The sequence below is a fragment of the Phalacrocorax carbo genome, chromosome 19, assembly GCF_963921805.1.
Source record: "Phalacrocorax carbo chromosome 19, bPhaCar2.1, whole genome shotgun sequence".
NCBI classification, from domain to species: domain Eukaryota; kingdom Metazoa; phylum Chordata; class Aves; order Suliformes; family Phalacrocoracidae; genus Phalacrocorax; species Phalacrocorax carbo.
In genome coordinates, this window is record NC_087531.1 from 3,528,444 (window position 1) to 3,547,332 (window position 18,889).

At 48.1% G+C, this 18,889-nt stretch overlaps 1 protein-coding gene across 2 annotated transcripts in view; it reads right to left on the bottom strand.

The window, feature by feature from the left end:
* Positions 1-18,889, bottom strand: part of UHRF1 (ubiquitin like with PHD and ring finger domains 1) — a 33,134-nt gene that overhangs the window by 3,576 nt on the left and 10,669 nt on the right. The window contains exons 1-12 of one of the 2 annotated variants that reach the window (XM_064469612.1): positions 10,791-10,893; positions 9,565-9,727; positions 6,487-6,750; positions 5,559-5,731; positions 4,894-5,109; positions 3,898-4,004; positions 3,522-3,708; positions 2,702-2,825; positions 2,507-2,614; positions 1,607-1,711; positions 952-1,058; positions 26-188 (exon numbers count right to left, since the gene is read on the bottom strand). In XM_064469612.1, the coding sequence (XP_064325682.1) occupies positions 26-188; positions 952-1,058; positions 1,607-1,711; positions 2,507-2,614; positions 2,702-2,825; positions 3,522-3,708; positions 3,898-4,004; positions 4,894-5,109; positions 5,559-5,731; positions 6,487-6,750; positions 9,565-9,717 (1,707 nt within the window). In that variant the 5' untranslated portion in view covers positions 9,718-9,727; positions 10,791-10,893. Of the gene's footprint in view, positions 1-25; positions 189-951; positions 1,059-1,606; positions 1,712-2,506; positions 2,615-2,701; positions 2,826-3,521; positions 3,709-3,897; positions 4,005-4,893; positions 5,110-5,558; positions 5,732-6,486; positions 6,751-9,564; positions 9,728-10,790; positions 10,894-18,889 lie in introns of those variants that run through there. The other variant, XM_064469611.1, reaches the window with a different exon arrangement.

Sequence of the window (18,889 nt, forward strand, 5' to 3'; positions counted from 1 at the left end):
GTAGGTGAGTTCAAATCCTTCTTACCTTATATATTCCATCATATCTGTTCCCTTCTACAGGAGCATATTTACTATGTTTGCCTCCTTTTACATTCCTCACCACTCGGACCGGCTTCCCGGCTCTCCAGTCCTTGGCTTCGGCTCCATTTTTGTCATTGATGGGAGCACTGCAGTTCAGAGCCAGAGCTCTGCAAAAGAAAGTCCAGTCAAGAACTCTTCAGTATTAGCGGGAGGATAAAGCAAAGCAAAGCTCGTGTGGTAAAGCCAGCTGCTAAGAAGTAATAAGTTTAAACAATACTATTTTACTCAGAGCCACACACTGATGCAGTTGAGTACAATACTAAGAGTAGCCGCGAACTGGCGTTGTGCTGAACCGCAGCAATGGCTACCAAAGAACTGGAAACCACTGCCTCTTTGCAGATGCAGGAGTCCCTCTGAGTCCCTTCCGAGGAAAAAAGATGTAGCCAAGCTTTTGTTTGTCTTAAGTGGCAACACTTGCAGATACATTGTATAACACCAACAACACCCAGACAGTAATTACGCCTCCTGACTGGGGACCACATTTTGAATAGGTAACTGCGGGGACCACCTCCTCCACTCAAGTCCACGCTTACTTGTAAGAGTAACAGTTCAGAATTACAAACTATCTGGTCTCCCAAGGTCTTCAGGAGGGAGCATGAAAGCTTCTACACTAATTTACTACTCTGTTCCTTAAGTTTTAGTCAATATTAAACGTAATACTAATACCATTTACAGTTCAGTTTCATTGATAGTGCACTGTAAGAAGCATTTCCATTGGGCAACTGATCTGCAGCCTACACCTCAGTGGAAACCTAATTTTGACAGTTTTCCCACTGAGCCAGTTACTTTTGATACAAAGACGACAAACAATTTTTCGGGTTGCAGATTGCCAGCTCCTAAGGTTAGGAACAGAGTGCGAATGGTGCCAACCTGTTCATATTGGTGAGTTTTTGATCACAAGACTGTTCCGCTGTGCGTTTATTTCCAGAAAGATCACGCCCTCCGCTCCCTGTATACGTGAAGGAATTTCCATGATCCTGAAACGTATATGGATGGTTTCAACACATTCACAAAAAATAGTTCAATAAAAGCAGAAGAGTCTTTTCATCAAGTAGCTTTAAAACAGTATTCTGAAAAAAGGAAAGATGTGCCCTCCAGTTAAGCCCCCAGACTCAGTCTATGGTCCACTCTTATACTGCTGAGAGAAGAATCCAGGTGACAACTGTTGCCTTGTCGCAAACCTGAAGAGCACAGAGACCTCTGCCAAGGGAGTGGCGCACCACTCACTCGCACAGGGTCTGCTGGGAGGTGCAGGGGCCGGCTCCAGGTAAGGACAACGTAACTTGTGCCTCAACACGTACGCTGGTACGTGGCCCTGCAGGCAGGACGACGACTTAGAACAACCACAGAGATTTGCAGCTGTCTGTTTTACAAGAGTTCTATCGGGCACCCAGGGTGAGGGGGCACAGTGCCGTCAGGGTCATTAAATGCCCGATATGGAGTGTAAAAAGTAACTAAGGCCACGACTTTGTGGGTAAAACAAGGTAGATTATTTATGCCCAAAAACCAATCAAGATTCACTTACTATGTCATCTTCATAGCCTCCTGCCAGAACCAAGGAATAGGCGCCGTCGTTACTTCTGCCGTGTATACCTGCTACGTGGGGCCTGTGGACACCGGATTCGCTCACCTGAAAGAAACAGCTTTGCTAGGCAACTACTGTCAGCAGGCTACCAACAGTATGACTGCCCATTGGTCTTGGAACTGAACTAATAGTACTATTCCAGATTTGTTTTGCGTAAGTTACAGGGTGAAACTGCTCTCACCACTATCCTCCAAAGAGCTCTGGGTAGAAGGGAGAAAAAGAAAAGTGTCTTTAAAAAAAATAAGCGGTTGAATATTTCAGTAAATTGAACACATGGATATTTTTTATTACACTAATTTAGAAATTTGGATCTTTCTCACTGAGAATGATATTATTCTTAAATTCCTGGAGCTTTTTAATATCTATATTAAAAAGAAATGTTTGTATAAGGGGATGTGTTTTGAAAGACTTGCAGTAGCAACCTTCACCTCATACTTGAAGAAAACAAGATCTGGATAGGTCAGTGCTTTTAATCCCCAACTTTGTGAGAGAATGAGAAAACCTTCTGTTTAACCTATCTAGGTATTGGACAGAGACCCTTAGCAGGAGACCAAGTGGGAGACACTACTCATCTCCAGAACGAACTACTGGAAGCAAATATGTTTGGTTTGAGGTTTTTCAGTTACCAAAAAAAGTGCTAAAGAAAAACCACTTGAAACGCCTGGACAATGCAGCATTAGTTATGGAACACTTCATCTAGACAAAGCCAGAATTCTTTCCTTTCTGCACTTACATATCCAGTGACATACACTCCGACATTAACTGTTTCGGGTTTCTCATAAGAGCTGCATCATTCCTGGTTTTCCCTACAGTGGCTCAGGCCAGGATTCAGCTTCATACCTGAACTCTGAACTTCCACATGGTGCCAACCGGAATCCCCGGAATTGGTCCATAGTGGTTCGAGGGGACAATGGTACATTCCTTTGTGCGACCAACACATGCCATGCCCTGTTTCAAAGAGCAAGACCAATCAGCCAAGAATTACAAGGAACTAACACACACTATTCTTCAAAATAAAACGGCTTTTGAACTGACCTTGCCCCAGTCTCTCCGCGAGGATGAATTAGCAGATGCCATCTTTTGTTTCTTTTTACTTTCTTTTAATTTCTCTCCTGCTAAAACCACCTCACTTGCATCATTTCGACATTCAGGGCAATACCTAAAGTCACCAGTCAATGAAAATTAGCTAGCAGCAAAGCCTAAATTAAAAGAGAACTTCCTCAAAATATACTGAGTTATAACATTACAATTTCCCCACATGAAACTAGGCAGGGCACTGAAACAACTCTCCATATGGGAGTTTGGCCTGTATTAGCTAGTGTCCTTGCACAATCTTCTAAGGCATTGCAGATGTGTCAGGAAATCAGCTGTATCAAAAATCGTTGTATAAAATGCTTAAACAGGACACAAAGAATAAACCAGTACATTTCACTATGTGTATATATCTCTATATATCTATCATCATATATATTTCTTACATAAAACAGCGTATGTCACCAGCTTAATATGGCAACGGGGCCTGAGGACTATCTGTAAGTGACCCATAAAAGCCATTACACCAGCTAAGCCTCCTGGCATCTGGTTTGCATTTGGTTTATAGGTAGCTCCAGTTCTCTTTGAACAGGCATATAGACCGCAAAACTAGGAAGCGAAGTTTGAAAGCCACTGGCTTAAAACACACTCTCACTATACTGACGCTTGAGAAAAGCTAAGAAAAAAAACCCCAAATGACACAAACATCTCTTCACCTTGTACAGTCACAATATTGCCACCTAAGGGCAGCGTGAAGCCCTAGACCTCTTTCTGCTCCTAATTAGACGGTAATTGCAATACCACACACATACTTAGAACTTACCAATCCTCATCATCTGGTATACTACTAAGGGGAGGGTTGAGGCAGTAGATGTGGAAAGCCATATCACACTCATCACACATTAGCTGTTTATCTGGATCTTGTTTACCTCCACAGATATGGCAAGCACAAATTCTGCAGGTCTTGTTCGGGTTGTCCTTACAAGCTTTACACACAGGTCCATTTTGTCCTGTTAGCAAAAAGAAACCACAGTCTACTTCAGGCTCCAGAAAGTGCCAAGATACGCTGGAAACAGTCAAAGGAGTCACAACTATGAGTGTCTTGGAACTCCTACGCCTTCAATCCTCACAAAGCCAATTAGCAGAATATGACACAGTAAGACCGAGACGTGCAAGAACGAACTATGCAACAGACTCACGTTTTAATGGACAGGCACTAATGGGACAAGCACTGCCTGGTTCTTCAATTTGATAAATTTCGTCCACTAATGTAATTCTGCAGTCATTCAAGGAATCACCAGCATCCCTATAAGGAGAAGTTGATAAAAGTCAAAGAGATCAGACTTTGAAAGTATCATACAGCATGAATTCGCAGCTGTGCATGTACATCGGTGATGCAGACTGGTCTGGTATCAGTCCTGTATCACAAGAAACCTGTTCCAGCATCACACGATCTGGGACAGTGGCACGACAGCATCACCACGAATCAAATAATTTTCATGCAATTAAAGTGTACCCCCTCTTGCCTCAATGCGAATCCAGGCACTTGTAGCATTCAGTTCATCATTAGTAACTGTTCTCCCTCTTTCAGACTAGCTCTTCTCATATTTTAGAGTTAAAAAGTCAAAATCAATGCAGTGAGAGGGAAAAGGGGAAATACTCTGGCAACCCTGTGAAAATTTTATCTGAAACTTTAAAAATAATTTATATACACAATGTTTTCTCCCCCTGAAGGTGAGGGCCCCTTAGATGTAGGCTCTTTTTCTCCTTTAGGAGGGAACTAGAGTAATTTTTCACCATCTCTATAGAGCGAGGGTTCAGTCTACATTATCGTATCTAGCACAAAATATTACACTGAGTTTTCTGTAAGCCCATTCTGGACAGGTAACACAGTAAACAATTCTTCACCTCTTAGCGAATACAGGGCTTGGCATCCTCCCAACACTATGTGAAGCCACAGATCAGCGTGCCCTGGGATTCCTTAGGGTGCCCAATTCCTCCAGTGGAAGTTCATCAAAGGTGCAGCATGACAAAGTCAATCCCCCAACAAGGACAGCCCAGCCTCTCAGCTCTCCCCAGAGCTCACGATGCAACAAAAAAGGTGCAGTGTTTTTTTCAGTAGAGCCATTCAGACCTCATAAAAGTTTAAGCAGAGTTGGGGAATTCAGTTTATTCCACATTACGAGTTTGCTTACCCAAGTAAGATCTTTGCATTTATCTCCTTGACCATTTTCGTTTCCCTTTTTTGCAGAATCTCTGCATCGTACCAGAAGCCTCTCTCTTTTGGTTCATCAGGATTATAGTTGACCATCACCACCTGCCCTACTTCTAGCTGGTGCCACTTCAAAATAGTCCGTGCACGAGCCCGTACATCATTCGAACTCAATTCTACAACTCCATTCTCTGGATAACTTGAAGTAGAAGGGAGGCATGGAGGGACAGAGGAGAAAAATCAGATTCAACATCACAAGTTGCTATAAGTGATAGATTTTTTTACCCAGACAGCTCGGTTTAAGAACCGATGCCACACAACATACCAGAATACCATCATGAATAAAGTCTCCTTCTCCCACACAGACACAGCCAGAACCAGGCAGTCTAACTTTGCTGCTATTGTATCTCATTTAAAACTTGGATAAGGGCATTTCTTATTTCTAAAAACATGATTCCAGCCCGCTGGAATTCCAACTGCATTGTACAATTACTTGCAATAGTAAGACAAACCTGCGGTTAACAGGGCTCAGCAATGTACCTGCTGTGTCGGCCCAGTTCCATTTTACCTTGTGGGTCTCTACAGTAAGTTTCCCATCAACATTGTGATCCAAACGACTTTATTAGCCAAGAAGGTAACAAAACTCACTCCTCGTATTTCACATGGTATATTACATCATCTTCAGGAATGGCTGTCGGCTGATCAGGGTCTGTGCAACTGTGGGCTGGTTCATTTGTAGTTTTTTTTCTGGTTACATTTACAACCTGGGCTTCAAACCACGCTCCCATATTCATATCTCGAGCGTCGACCAAGTCATTGATCTACAGAAAGCAAAGCATTCAGCTCACCAAAATGGATTTTTAAGTTAAGCATTCATTTCCAAGTCTACCTGAAGATTTGAACAAGTCAAGAACTTCACCATTATCATGATACTTAACAGATCATTTTGAAAATTAAGATTGCCTTTGCCTTCCCGCTCCTATCGTGCGCCCCTACAGTCGTCTCAGGTTGAGCCTATAAGGCTAAAAATCTGTTCTACACCACCACGCGTACAGCTTTCTTAGCTAGTACAAACCATTATTAGTTTGTCTATAACAGACTTTCAGAACTGACTTGCTCATAGTCTGGCAAAGACATCACTAGATCTGTAATAAAATCCATTGACACATACAAGTAAAATGATTCAGAACAGCTGGCTGAGATTCTTTTGTTCATTCAAGAAAGTTTTGGCTTTGACAAACGCAGCAACTCCAAGCAAAAATATTAGGAAAATTTTTTAAATCAAAACAGGCACTCTGGATGCCTTTTTTTTTTTTAAAAATCAATGTATTGTAGTTTTAGTTAAAAGGGTAAACCGAAAAATAAAATATTTTGACCTACAACATGTTGCATTTAATTGGTTTGTGGGTTGGTTGGTATTTTTTTGCTTGTTGCTGTTGGAGGGTTTAAGAAAAAGAGGGGGAAAAAACATCCACACAATTGGGGCATGAAAAATTTTCAGAAATCCTCAACTGCAGAGAAAGAATTCAACTCCTGAAATGCAGTTTGAAGTAATCTTAGTTTTTTAAGGACTCACCTTATAGAGGCCAAACCCCGGGTCAGTCCAGTCAGACTGCGCCGCTGTGCTCGGCTGCCCCTCCAGTTCCATGGCACCTTCGCCATTGTGAGAGCTTTTGTCGGATTCGCTTTGGCCTGAGCCACAGCCAGAGTCTGTGTCGGAGAGTTCAGAATCCTTTTCCTTACTAACAGCAGGAAGCACTGCTGGGCTTTGTCTGACCAAGAGTTGAACAATATCATTCAGTCCAACGCTGTAATCGAAAAGGGAATGACCATCTTCCATCTGCAGGGGATGCATCAAAAGAATCTGGTTATTTCACTCAACGGAGGTTTTCCCCGTTCAAAACCGCTCATTGTGCTGTAATGGTCACTATGTGCCAAGACCGACCACATTGCTTGCAGACCATTAACAATCAAGGAACTTGGCAGCTCTTCAGCATCACAGTTACTTATAGATTGTTATTCTTACTATTTAAAACATTCTTTTTTCAACAGTCTCTACAAGCGCGAACAAGACTTCCATGCTGCGGTGGACTTGCAAACCTTTACAGATCGCCTAGAACACAGTGGCTTAGTCTACCAAGGTAGCATCACCTGCCTTAGCGATACCAACTCTGGGAAGAAGGACCAAGAGGACTACAGATCCCCTACTTTCCTATCAGGATTTAGAGCTCCACATTACCTACAGACTCAAAAGTTCTTTCTTCCATAACTCAGACACATCCCATAACACCAACATTAACACAAACTGGTCTTTATATTCTAATTGTGCGTGTTCTAGATCATCATCACAACATCGCTGTGTTAAACGCGGCATTAAGGAGAAGCCAAAGAGTTAATCGCCCACTTTTCTCCAGGCAAGCACACCATTTTTTCTATTGAAAGTAAAATCAAAAAAGATCCAATTCAACTTGAAACTACCCAATCACTTTTTAGCATAGGCAGGCACGTCCTAATTTCACACCCTCTCTAATTTTAAGAGAGTTTGTTTTGCAAGTCTGGGTTTGTATGTAGTCAAACCAAGACCCGACCCCTGCGAAGAGGAAGAAGAGTACAGAGGAGCAAACAGGTCTCTCAATTACCTTTCAAGAGCTCTGAGGAGCACTACCATTTTAGAGTTAAAATGTAGTACTGGAGACCACAGTGCAGTTAGAAGTTTAGACAAGCTTCACCACATATTTAAGGTCTGACTAAGAAATTACACAGGAAATGATTGTCCCCTTCCAGCCCAAACCACCAGAAAAAGCAATCCCAGAGCTTTGTTCTCTATCAGTGGGAAACCGAGCAAAACCACAAAAATTTACACTTCACAGGAATCACTATGCTAATTCAATTCTGATTTATGGCTTAAAGTAGCTATGGAACAATCCCTGGAAATCTGACTGTACAGGAAGTCATCTGGACTTTTTTTGGTTTAGAGATGAAAACTCATTGAGATACACAAGAACAAACCAGAAATCGGTTGTTTCTTCCTAACAAAGAGACAGTATCACAGACAGGGTATTGTTATCAACAGTAGCTATCACAAGCGACAACAGGTGCAAAGAGAAATGGAAAAGCGGAGAACAAACAGGACATGAAACCGCAGGAGTTCAAAGGACACTCTGAAAGAAGCACCAGCACCTGAAGATGCACCTCTAACAAAGGAGGTGGGTCTTTTAATTAACGAGTACTTTCCCATCATCATCTTAGAATTTTAACTAAGAAGAATTTGAACATTTCTAATGATTCAAAAAGCCAGACAAAGCACAAACAAGCGCAGCAGGAGGATGATGATTAAGAGTGGTTAGGTCACACTGGATAAGTATTTCTGTTTAAAACCACGCCTAAACTAAGAACTACTGAAGTTACACAAAAAGGAATTATCATTGTAAGGCAAGTGCATCCTTACTGGAAAAGAGTCCCTACTTCCTTTGAAAGTCCGTTTGACCTTAGCTACCTGCACACACATCAGCGTAAGCAAGGCTGACAGCTGGGACATACCCAGGACCAATCCTCCCTTATCACCCCATCTACAGCCACAAATAGTCACTAGCACAGGAGAAACGAGGTGACACAAGCCCTTCAGAGGTGCTGCGTGCTCCTTTGTGCACAAGCCTCTTTTTTTAAACTATTACCACTACCCAAGCTTGTGAGATTAAAGCTAGTCCAGGTGTAGCTCCATATCCTACAGTCACACCTGCTAATTATAACGTCCAGCTAGCTCTAGTCTTCCCAAAATGGAGGGAAAAGTGGAAAAAAAAAAGGCAACTAGAAGAAATCGTCTAACTCCACCCACCTCACAGTATTCCAACTGCAGTCAAAAGTACCCCGCTATCTCTGAAATTAGTTTCTTTGAACAACCAACCACCGATTCAGAAGTTTCTTTAGCATGAAGGTTTAGCAGTGCAGTACTACGCAGGATATGGAAAAAGTGTTTGAAAAGGGTTTCAAGTTGTCTTTAGTACTGATTTAGATATGTTATTTATTTACTCATGTGGAAGAAAGTAGTTGTACAACTGCGATGGTTAACACGCTGTCGAGAACGTACTACTGAGCCGCTCGAGACTTTGCAGCGAGCTCTGCGCCGAATGAGGTTTTGATATAAGAGCAGAAGAACCCAAGAAAGTCACGAGCTGCTATTCTAATTTACAAAGAAAAATAGGAAACGGGATCGTTACGGCTTTCAGAGGGGCAAAACCCACAAGGCTTGAAAATTTTAAGCGCTAGACCACAAAACCCCCTGGTAACACGTGCATTTCCAGCGACTTTGCAAAGGCGGTGTCGAGACAGAAAAGCAACACCTTGGGCGAGAGAAAACCCTTTGCAACTTAAGGGAAAAAAAAACCACTATCTTGCTGACTCCTCTCCTTACAGACCCAGCCTTCGGGCAGCGCGGAAGGGAGGCCGGGAGTCACTAGATGGCAGCAAAACAAGCCATTTTCATGCAATTAAAAGAAAATTAACTAAAATACCCCTCCCCAACTGGCGGGGGGCAGAATTTAGGGGGGCGGGAGGGGCCGGGGGAGGGGCCGCAGCAGCCTCAGCGGCTGTGGGCCCCCCGCCCTCTTCAGCTGAGGGTCTGAGGCTGTCAAACGTCCCCCCGCCGCGCCGGTACCTGCTTTCCGCGGTAGAAAAGACGTTGCCGGTGAGGTTCGACACCGAAAACCTCGTGTATCCGCAGCCGCAACCCCTCCACTTTGGTGAGTTTGGAGAGCGAATCCACGCGGTGGGTCTCCTTCCCGTCCATGGTGCGCACTTGGATCCACATGGCGCCGGTCCTGCTCGCACCGGGGAATAACGAAGCTGTTAAAACGCCGGTACCCGCCGAGTCCGGCCCGCTGGGAACGGTATCAATGAGACCGCTCACCCTACCGCGCCGTCCCAGCCCCGCCGGCCCGCCCTCCCTCAGCCCCCCACGCCCCATTGGTCCACAACCCGGCCGGTTCCAACATCGATTGGTTACTGGAGGCTTAGTCCCGCCCCTCCCACGCTCAGCCTAACGTGTTTGGTTGCGCCCGTACCTCTCGGCCGCCTCGCGGGCGGGCGGCGCGCGCCAACTGTATCTCGCGCCACAATTGAAAACGCTCCCTCCGCTCTCGCGCGGGACTCGCCCCCCCTCGCCCGCGGCCAAAGTCTCGCGTGATTATGCAAATGATACGGGCGGTCTTAAAGGAGCCGTCACCAGCCGGTGGCCCCCCCACCCTCCCACCGCGGCCCAGTGGGAGGTCCCCAAAGGGGGGGGAAACGACACACACGGGGGGACACCGGGGCTGCCCATCGCGCCGCGGAGGGCACCGGCAGCCCCGCAACCCGCGCGCCCACCCCGGGGCCGGGGGGGAGGGCGGGGTTGGGGTGTCGCTTTCGTTCCGACCGCGAACAAAACCGGGGAGTGTCAGCGATCCCTGCCGCCCCCGTCCGCAACAGCCCCCAAAGCCAAGCGGGGCGATGCCGGACCGCGCCCCGCCCGGCCACCGGTACCGCCGATCACCGCCGCTCCCGGTCACACCCACCCTCCCGCTGTTCCGTTTCGGGGGACGGGGTGGGGGGGCGGCGCGGGGGGGTGTCGGTACCGCTGCCAAAACCCCCAAGCGACGCATTCCGCCAACCGGCACCTGAGCGCTCACCCCCCCGGGAAGACCCGCCGAGAGCCGGGGGCAGCAGCAGACCCGCGCACCGGCAGCTGTCACCGGCTCGGGCGCCGCTCCCCGCAACGCCCCCGGCGCGGAGCGGGGGAAAAACCCCTCCGCCCCCCCTTCCCCGCCGCCGTCCTCCCTCTCCTGGTGCCACCGGCCGCCCCCCGTCCCGCGGCGGGCTGGGGGAGGGCGGCCCGGCAGGACTCACCGCCGTGGGGGTGCTGGAGGCCGGTGCCGCGCTGCGCCCCGCGGCCGCCACCCACGCTCTCCCCGGGCTTTGGAGTTTGGCGCGGAAAAGCCCCGTGCGCGGCGGGCGGCCGCCCATTGGCCGCCGCTGGCGGGAACGAGCGGGAGGGGCGGGGCCGCCGCCGCCGCCTCCCGGGAGCGCTGCGCCGCGGGGGTCGGGGGGGGAGACACGGGACACCCCGCGGAACGGGCGGCACTGGGGATCCCCGGCGAGCAGTCCCGCACGGCGCCCCCCGCCCCGCTGCTGGGAGGGTCGGAGGGGGGGCAAAAGCCCCCCCCCACTAATTCCCGGGCGGGCTCGACCACCGGGAAAGCCTTTCACTCTCCGGAGTGACGGCCGCGGTGCCGGTTATTGTTCTAAAACCCGGGCAACGGAGAGGCCTGCAGAACGATTCCCGCTCCGACAGCTGCCCTCCCAATGCACCCCCTCACTCGAGGGGTCCCGTGTCCCCCCGCCCCGGGGGGAGCCCCAGGCCCTGCTTCGATGCGAATAATGCAAATAATCCGCCAAAGGCCTCTAACTTCCCAGGCCGTTAGCTCCGGGTGCCTCCAGGTGGCTTCTGGGGCGTGCGTAGGGCCCCCCACGCAGGAAAACGTGGCCTGGGTGACACACGGCAAGGACGCGTGTGTGGCTGCGCCAGCCGACAAAAAGGGCTGCTTCCAGGAGGATGTTTTTCCCCCAAAACTACTAACGCTACAAGGAAATTAAAAATTATAAAGTTTGCTGAAGGTGGCCATCGGATGGAGTAAACTGTAAGCAGGGGATTACCAGGAGGTTTCTGAGAATTGTCAGCTTCAAAAGAAGGATAAAAGCATGAAAACTGGCAGTTGTGGGGGAGAGGCCTCCAGGCGGGAAAGCAGGAATGGCGGCGGGTTCGGCGCTGCCAGAACAGCTCTGCCGACACTGCAACCTGCCAAGGCCCCGCAGAGCCGCTGTCCTGCCTCCACGGACAAAGAGAACACGAGGCACACTGAAGATAAATGCAAAAAAGTATTTCCTGTGTTATACCCCCCTTGCACCCACAGAGCTAACCTCTCACGTTAAAAAATACAAAATCGGAGGGATGTAGCGCCCACTCAGCCCCCCCGATTTGCAGACTGATGTAGAGAATGCATACAGCATGCGAAAGCCTCCTAAGCGGCGCATGCCTCCTCCCCCTCCTTTAGGATCTGTTGGGGATCCCACAGTTAAGCCACAGATCACAGGTTGAAAGTCACTGGCCTACATTAGGTTAGTACCAAAGGTTAGGCATGTGTCAATGTACAAAAGCCTTGAATGTGACCTGCGACCTGCATCAGTCAGCCTTCATTTCCTCCCAGGTCTGAAGCCTTTGCCTTGCCAGAAAGTCATTTTTTTCCCCTCGTAGACGCGCTACAGTCTTAACTGTGACCAACCGCAGCAGCCAGCCCTTCCCGCAGCCTGAGAGGGTTCTCAGACGTTACAGACCTGGCAGGGAGCAGGAGGAAAGGCTGAGCATTGGAAAAACTATTTTCACCTGTATAAGAGCGGGTCATACAGCTAAAGCACCTTGGCTGTGGATCTCCTAGCCTGAACTTCAAAGCAGTGCTGCTTACCAGCACACCTGGATCCATACTCTGCCACCCACACAAGTCCCGTTTCCAGCAGAGCAGAGAGCCCACATCCCTCCTGACGGCCAGATACAAGAGAGTTTGACGACAGACTTTCACTACCCTCTTTCAGACTTTTTTTACACCTCTCCAGAAGTGCCACAAGAAGCTCAAAAAAAGCCACTTTAAGATACAGACCTGACCTTTCCCTCTTTGAGCCCTCTGGGTCCCATAAGCTGATGCCCAAGGACTGTATCTGTGAACAGTTGGCTATTCGTGTCACACATGCTCGGACGCTAAATGTATTTCTGATGGCACCTTATTGCCTTGCATTTGACCCCCCCCATATGCCCCATTAGGGTCCCAACTCATGTCCACTTAAGAACTATATATACATGTATCCGAGCGTGTAACACACGTACGTCCTCTTACCCTTGGCAGTTCCCATCACTGCACAGGGAACGCAGCCTTACTGTAAGACATGGACTGTTCAAGAAAAAGGCTCCAGCCAGTTGCTGCATATGACTAGTAGCATCCCTAAGACAATCATAGTCAGAAAACAAGAAGCCCACTTTCTTGAGAAACTGTTACTCATTCAGTGAATCCACGTACTGCAAAAACTGTGCTGCATCCTACACACTGTTCAGTTGGGTCTGCAGATCGCTTAAAATAAGGCTCAATTCTAGATCATTCTAGCAGTGGAACACTGATTTCATTAGAGGTTAAAACATATACGCTCTCCTTTTAAGGTCCTCTCTTCTATTAAAACAAGAACATTGCCAGCGTAACTTACAGAGAACTTGGTGTCAGTGGGATAAAGCCCTGGGAGCTTCAGGTTTCCACAGACTGTCAGAAAAAAGAACGCGACTTGGATATATTGCAGTTATCTAAGAGGCTGATGAGTGTTTGTTTCCTCCCTTTCAGATTGTTTGAGGCATTTCTTTTCTTTGGAGTTACAATTCTGATTGAAAACACTGTTCTGCCATCTGGTAAATGCCCCATGCTGCGAGGAAACAATATCTCGGCTCCCCTGCCAGCAGGGATATCCAGTTCAGTTTATGAAAACTTAAAGCATTGTTGAATTCCTTTGCAAAAAGATGCAGTGAGCACAACAAAATCCTAACAGTCTCCCAGCCCATGGAAATACCGTTCAAAGCAAAGTTCTGGCACAAGGTTTTAGGAGAAACAAAAGTCCAGGCATGTACATAGGAACTGCCAGCTGATAAACATCATTAAAACAAGTCTTGGATGAAGAAGAATTGACAGCTGGTCTTATCAATTCCAAGGGGGCCAAATTTATCCTTGGGTAGGCAGCACAGTCTCCCCGTCACAGTTACTATGATTCATGCTCCATCCTTAAAATGCCTATACAGCAGTTTCTGGGAAAAATAGCAGGGGGGCTGGTCCCGTAAAACCACAAGAAGCATCACAAGAGGTACAAACCCCCTAAGGGTTTGAAAGGCTCATGGTAACAGCAATTTGCTTAGCTTGCAGAAGGCTGGCTGGGTTCAGGAATGTGCACCTCTGCTCGCCTCCCTGGCTCCCTTCCACACTCACCAGCAGAAGAGGCCACATCTGCTTTGTCCAAGGGACTGTCCGAGGCTCTGAAATCATCCCAGCCATAGTGGAGATGCATTTACTGTTGCAAGAATCCCTTGGCAATCATGAAGGACACGTGCAAGGCCAGGTAAGGGAAATAGACTATTCTACCTCTTACTGGGGTGCATTAAAAGGAGTGAGGCCAGCAGGGCAAGGGAGGTTCTCCTCCCCCTCTGCTCTGCCCTAGTGGGACCACATCTGGAGCGCTGCTCCAGTTCTAGGCTCCCCAGTTCAAGAAGGACAGGGAACTGCTGGAGCAAGTCCAGCACAGAGCTACCAAGATGATCAGGGGCCTGGAGCATCTCCCTTATGAGGAAAAGCTGAGGGACCTGGTCTTGTTCAGCCTGGAGAAGAGAAGGCTGGGGGGGACCCATCAATGCTTATAAATATCTGAAGGGCGGATGTCAGGACGATGGAGCCGGACTCTTTCCAGTGGTGCCCAACGACAGGCCAAGGGGCAACGGGCACGAGTTGGAACATGAGACGTTCCACTTAAATATGAGGAAAAACCCCTTCCCTGTGCGGGTGCCAGAGCAGTGGCACAGGTTGCCCAGAGAGGCTGTGGGGTCCCTTCCCTGGAGACATTCACACCCCGCCTGGACGCGGCCCTGTGCCCCTGCTCTGGGTGTGCCTGCTCAAGCAGGGGTGGGACGGGATGATCTCCAGAGGTCCCTGCCAACCCCTGCCATTCTGGGATTTTGTGATACCTGACAGAGATGGAAAAAATGCCAAGAACTGCCCCTTTGCCCCAGGTAGCTATTCAATGGCTTGCCCATCACTCGTAGGTGAATGTCCTCATAAAAAAATCATTGTTTGATGTGCAAATAACTTAATTCTGGTTTCCTCTTTTTTTAAAAGAAATAGTTTGGGTTTTGTGGAGCTTGGAAATCATCGCTCAGATGTGGAAACCAGGGCAGGAAAACATGGGTCTCAGAGCAGAACTACCCGAGCTGGGGACACAGAGTGCTCATGTTCTCATCTAGGGCCTTAACGGTCTACGACTCAACATCCATGAACTCCCATCACTTTGCTGAACCTTCTTCCTCTTAGTGTTTAAGTGACACCTTAACTAAATTCTGCCACCTCTGTCTTGGGGTTTGCACTATGTTTCTCTTCTAGCACATGTTCGTTGTATGGCTCAACCCCCTGAGCCGTAGGAAGCGCTCTGAGAGCCAGGGCTCCCTGAACTGGGATAACTGGTCAGAGAAAATCAAGATAGCTAGAACATGCTGCTTTGAACTATTTTTTGGCCTTCCTTCCAGGTGCTGACATTTATACTTTTACATGTGCAAACACGTATTCTTTGTGTAGCTGCTCACAAGGACGAGTGACAATTCAGTCACACCATGCAACGTAGCGAGAGCTTTCCCCTGGGTTAAACAGCAGGACCTATATGTAAGGCCAAGCGGTCTCAGCGGGTGTGTTCAAGTTTCCACATGCATTGGGATGATACACAGTCATGCTGCATCCAGCAACAGGAACTCAGCAGATTTCATTTTCCTCTCCCTCCATGCAAAGCTCTTTGCTGACGTAATCTGAACAAGAAGCAGTTTCTCTCTGCTGCTTCAGATTTCCCTGGGGGAAAAAATATTCACCCTTGGTGAAACCACTGTCTGCACAATAGATATTGACAACAGGTTGAGCAAATACATTTAGAACATGTTATTTATTTTGCACTCAGTTGTCCTGTACGAGATCTTCACCACTTTTCAGAGGACCAAAATGAAAGAGATGATGCTGGAGTCCAGGACAAATGCTGCTCTCCGTAATGCTCCTACAGTTTCCAGAACGACTGGGGTAAAGCTAGCCAAACTCCAAGACTGGGAGTGCAAAGGAAGCCTGTCTTTCTGATTACTGGCGAGGCAAGAGTAGGGCTCTCAGCAATGGCCTGACGTGGAGAGGACACACTTAGCAGGCCCAGATGACATCCACGCTCTCATCTATCAAAAACCAACCAGCATTATGTTAACCCACCCCACCTCCACCTAATATATGAGGCAAGGGTGCAGCAGAGGAGGGAGAAGCAGACAGCTGGGTAGAAAACCAGCCTGTAGTCTGAAAACCAGCAGAAAGGTGAACTGGAAGACTGGGAGAGCAGCCAAGAATCCACCAGGCTGTTCCCTGCCGTGAGGGCAAAGCCGCTGGGGCTCAGGGCAGGAACCTGCTAGGGTAGGTAAGCTGCTGGAAGGGAAGCAGGGGCTGGGAAACCCTCAAGGTGAAATGGGCAGCCAGGCAAGTCCTGTTTCTGCTGATGCAAGGTGAGGGCAGCAGAGAGCTGCAGCACACCCTGAGCTAGGGAAGCGCTTTGAAGACATGGGGAGACAAGGGAGGTTTGTTAGGAGGCAAGAGCTGGGCTGAAGGTTTTGGTACCTCAACGGAGAATTGTTTTCAGAAGGCCATAGTACTTTGAAGGCCATTGCCTTCGGAGATTGTCGTGCAAAGGTTGGTGAAAGAGACAACAGATGGGTAGCGTAGGACTGGATCCACCAAGGAAGCTCATTCTGCCACAGCCTTGTCTCCATCACTCTGCTCTGGAACCAGAGACCCCGCGCTGCAGGAGCAGCTCAAGGACACCCAGCGTTCCTTCAGACTGTGGCCTTAGATGACGCTGCTGTGAGGAGCACCAACAACTGCTGCAGCTGACAGGAAGCTGGAGTGTGAGGGAGAAAGAGTGCTTTGAGTTGATGTTACCAGCCAAAAATATTTCTGCAACTGCTACTTCAAGGACTGCTCACTCCCAGCAAGGGGAAGTGGTGGAGGAGAGGAAGACAGGAACATGAGAAAGCATAGCCTCCAGCCAGTGGAGACAGATGGGGCTGTTAGCAAACTTCTTATGGATCTTGCACAGCAATAAATGGCAAAGACACAGGCTGACTTGTCCCCTCAGTGGGCTCCAGATGACACTGTGCTGCAGCCGCTAGAAGAGGAACACCTGAGCTCAACAGTACAGAGCTTCTCAAGCAGCTTGCTGAAAGCCCAAGGGCTTTGCTTGACTTAACTGAGCAACAGAAATCAAAACAACACATGCCTCAGCCTTGAATCATCTTTTCTCGTGCCCGTGTCTGCCCTGGGGAAGGTGACCATGGCATTGTGACAGGTTACTAATGGAGTAAACGCCATGGAAGATCAACGAGATCATTTCCTTTGCAGTAGATGAACACTTGCAGATGGGGCACTTCAGTGTCACGTGTGGCCTCTGGTCCCCAAAGAGACGATTTTGAGCTGTGACGCACCACAGAGCAGGGAAAGGAATTGGGCCTAACAGCGAGGACTTAACATAAGGGCCTGATGCCCCAAATCCTCCACATACCGGCATGCTTTCCTCTCAACAGAGATCCAAGAAGGACTGAGACAACTGAGAAGCATGTAGCTGGAGGGGCCTCGCCCGCATGCAGACAGCAGGACACAGCTGAAACGAGCTGTAAGCTAGCAGGAGGGCTGCAGAGAGCGGGGATTCCTGCCTGCTGACAGGCATGGGAAACGGGGTTGCATCTGGGCATCACCGGAAGGATTCTGCCCCGTGTCTTGATGATGCAACATTTGCACAAAGGCCACAGTTACTGACATGATGCTGCCTTTTGATGGAAGCGCTGCCCAGTGCCACAGGGCTTGTTCACTCCAGCCAACACAACTCCCTTTCTCTTCCCCAAACATGTTTCTCTGCTTCCTCCTACGCCCTTCCCATGCCCACCAAACTTCTTAGAATTGATTTTATCTCTGCTTTAAGTACATGGCATTTATACAGTAACAAGAATCACAAAAATGATCACGCAAACCTTTGCTCTGAAATTGCCATCTCCAAACTTTCAGTGTTCTGATGTTGCAGGCAGGTCTTCCACTGAGCAAGAGCTCCAAGCATTCTTATTTTGATCTAAACTAAAGCTACGCTTTAGATATTGTAGGGGAATAGACAGGGATCGGCGACCGGAAGATCACGGGATGTGATGGAAAGATAGACTCCTCCCCATAGGAGTGGCAGGAACAGGAACCGCAAGAGCTATATAAGCGTGTGACGCAGCTAAATAGACGGACATTTTGCATCCATCATATTGATGTCTGTGCATCACTGTCCCCAGGGTGGGTAGAGCCCTGTGTCCCGGAGGTATGCGGCCCAAGATAAGTTCTCCCGTAGAAGCGTACAGCTACAAGTGGTGACCCCGACGTGATTAGCGGGGAGGCTTGGCAGGTTCGCCGGGGGGAAAAGAGAGCTTGGGGCACGCAGGGGCGGGATGGGGAGCCGCAGGTCGGCGGGCGCGCCATGGATTCAGTCGTAAAGGTACTGTTATAGATAGAGACCACAATGGATCATAATCCAATTAGAATTTTATTAATTATAGCAAGTAGAATATGAGCAAATACAGCGCTGGACGGCAGGGGAGTCTGCGCTCCGCCAACTGCCGTACTGAGCAGTTCAAACAGTCTCTTTTTATACATCTTTACTTCCATGTTCAAAGAAATAGTGGGAGGTATTCTTCGCATGCTTCAGTTCCTTATCTCTGTCGGTTAGTCTGGACATCTGGTGGTTATCTTGTATAAGCATGCCTGGGAGGTATTCTTCGCATGACCTTTACCTTGAACTCAACATAAGTCTTAATAAACAATACCCTAGTTCATAGTTTCTCACAATCCCCCCTTTTTCTTTTTATCCTATTATTGTTTATTAGACACTACTTTCATTTTCGGCACTGCAGGCAAATCTTCTTCCACAATTCCAACATTTATCATAACACTCACAAGGTAATATCTCACAATTACAATCATAGTTCTTATGTGGCATAACGCATTCACAACAATTGTCATCTTCATTAATAGATACACTCTTATATTTTGCCTCAGACCCCGTAGTCAAAATAAGCAATTTAGCTATGTCAAATCGTTCTTTAATAAAATGTA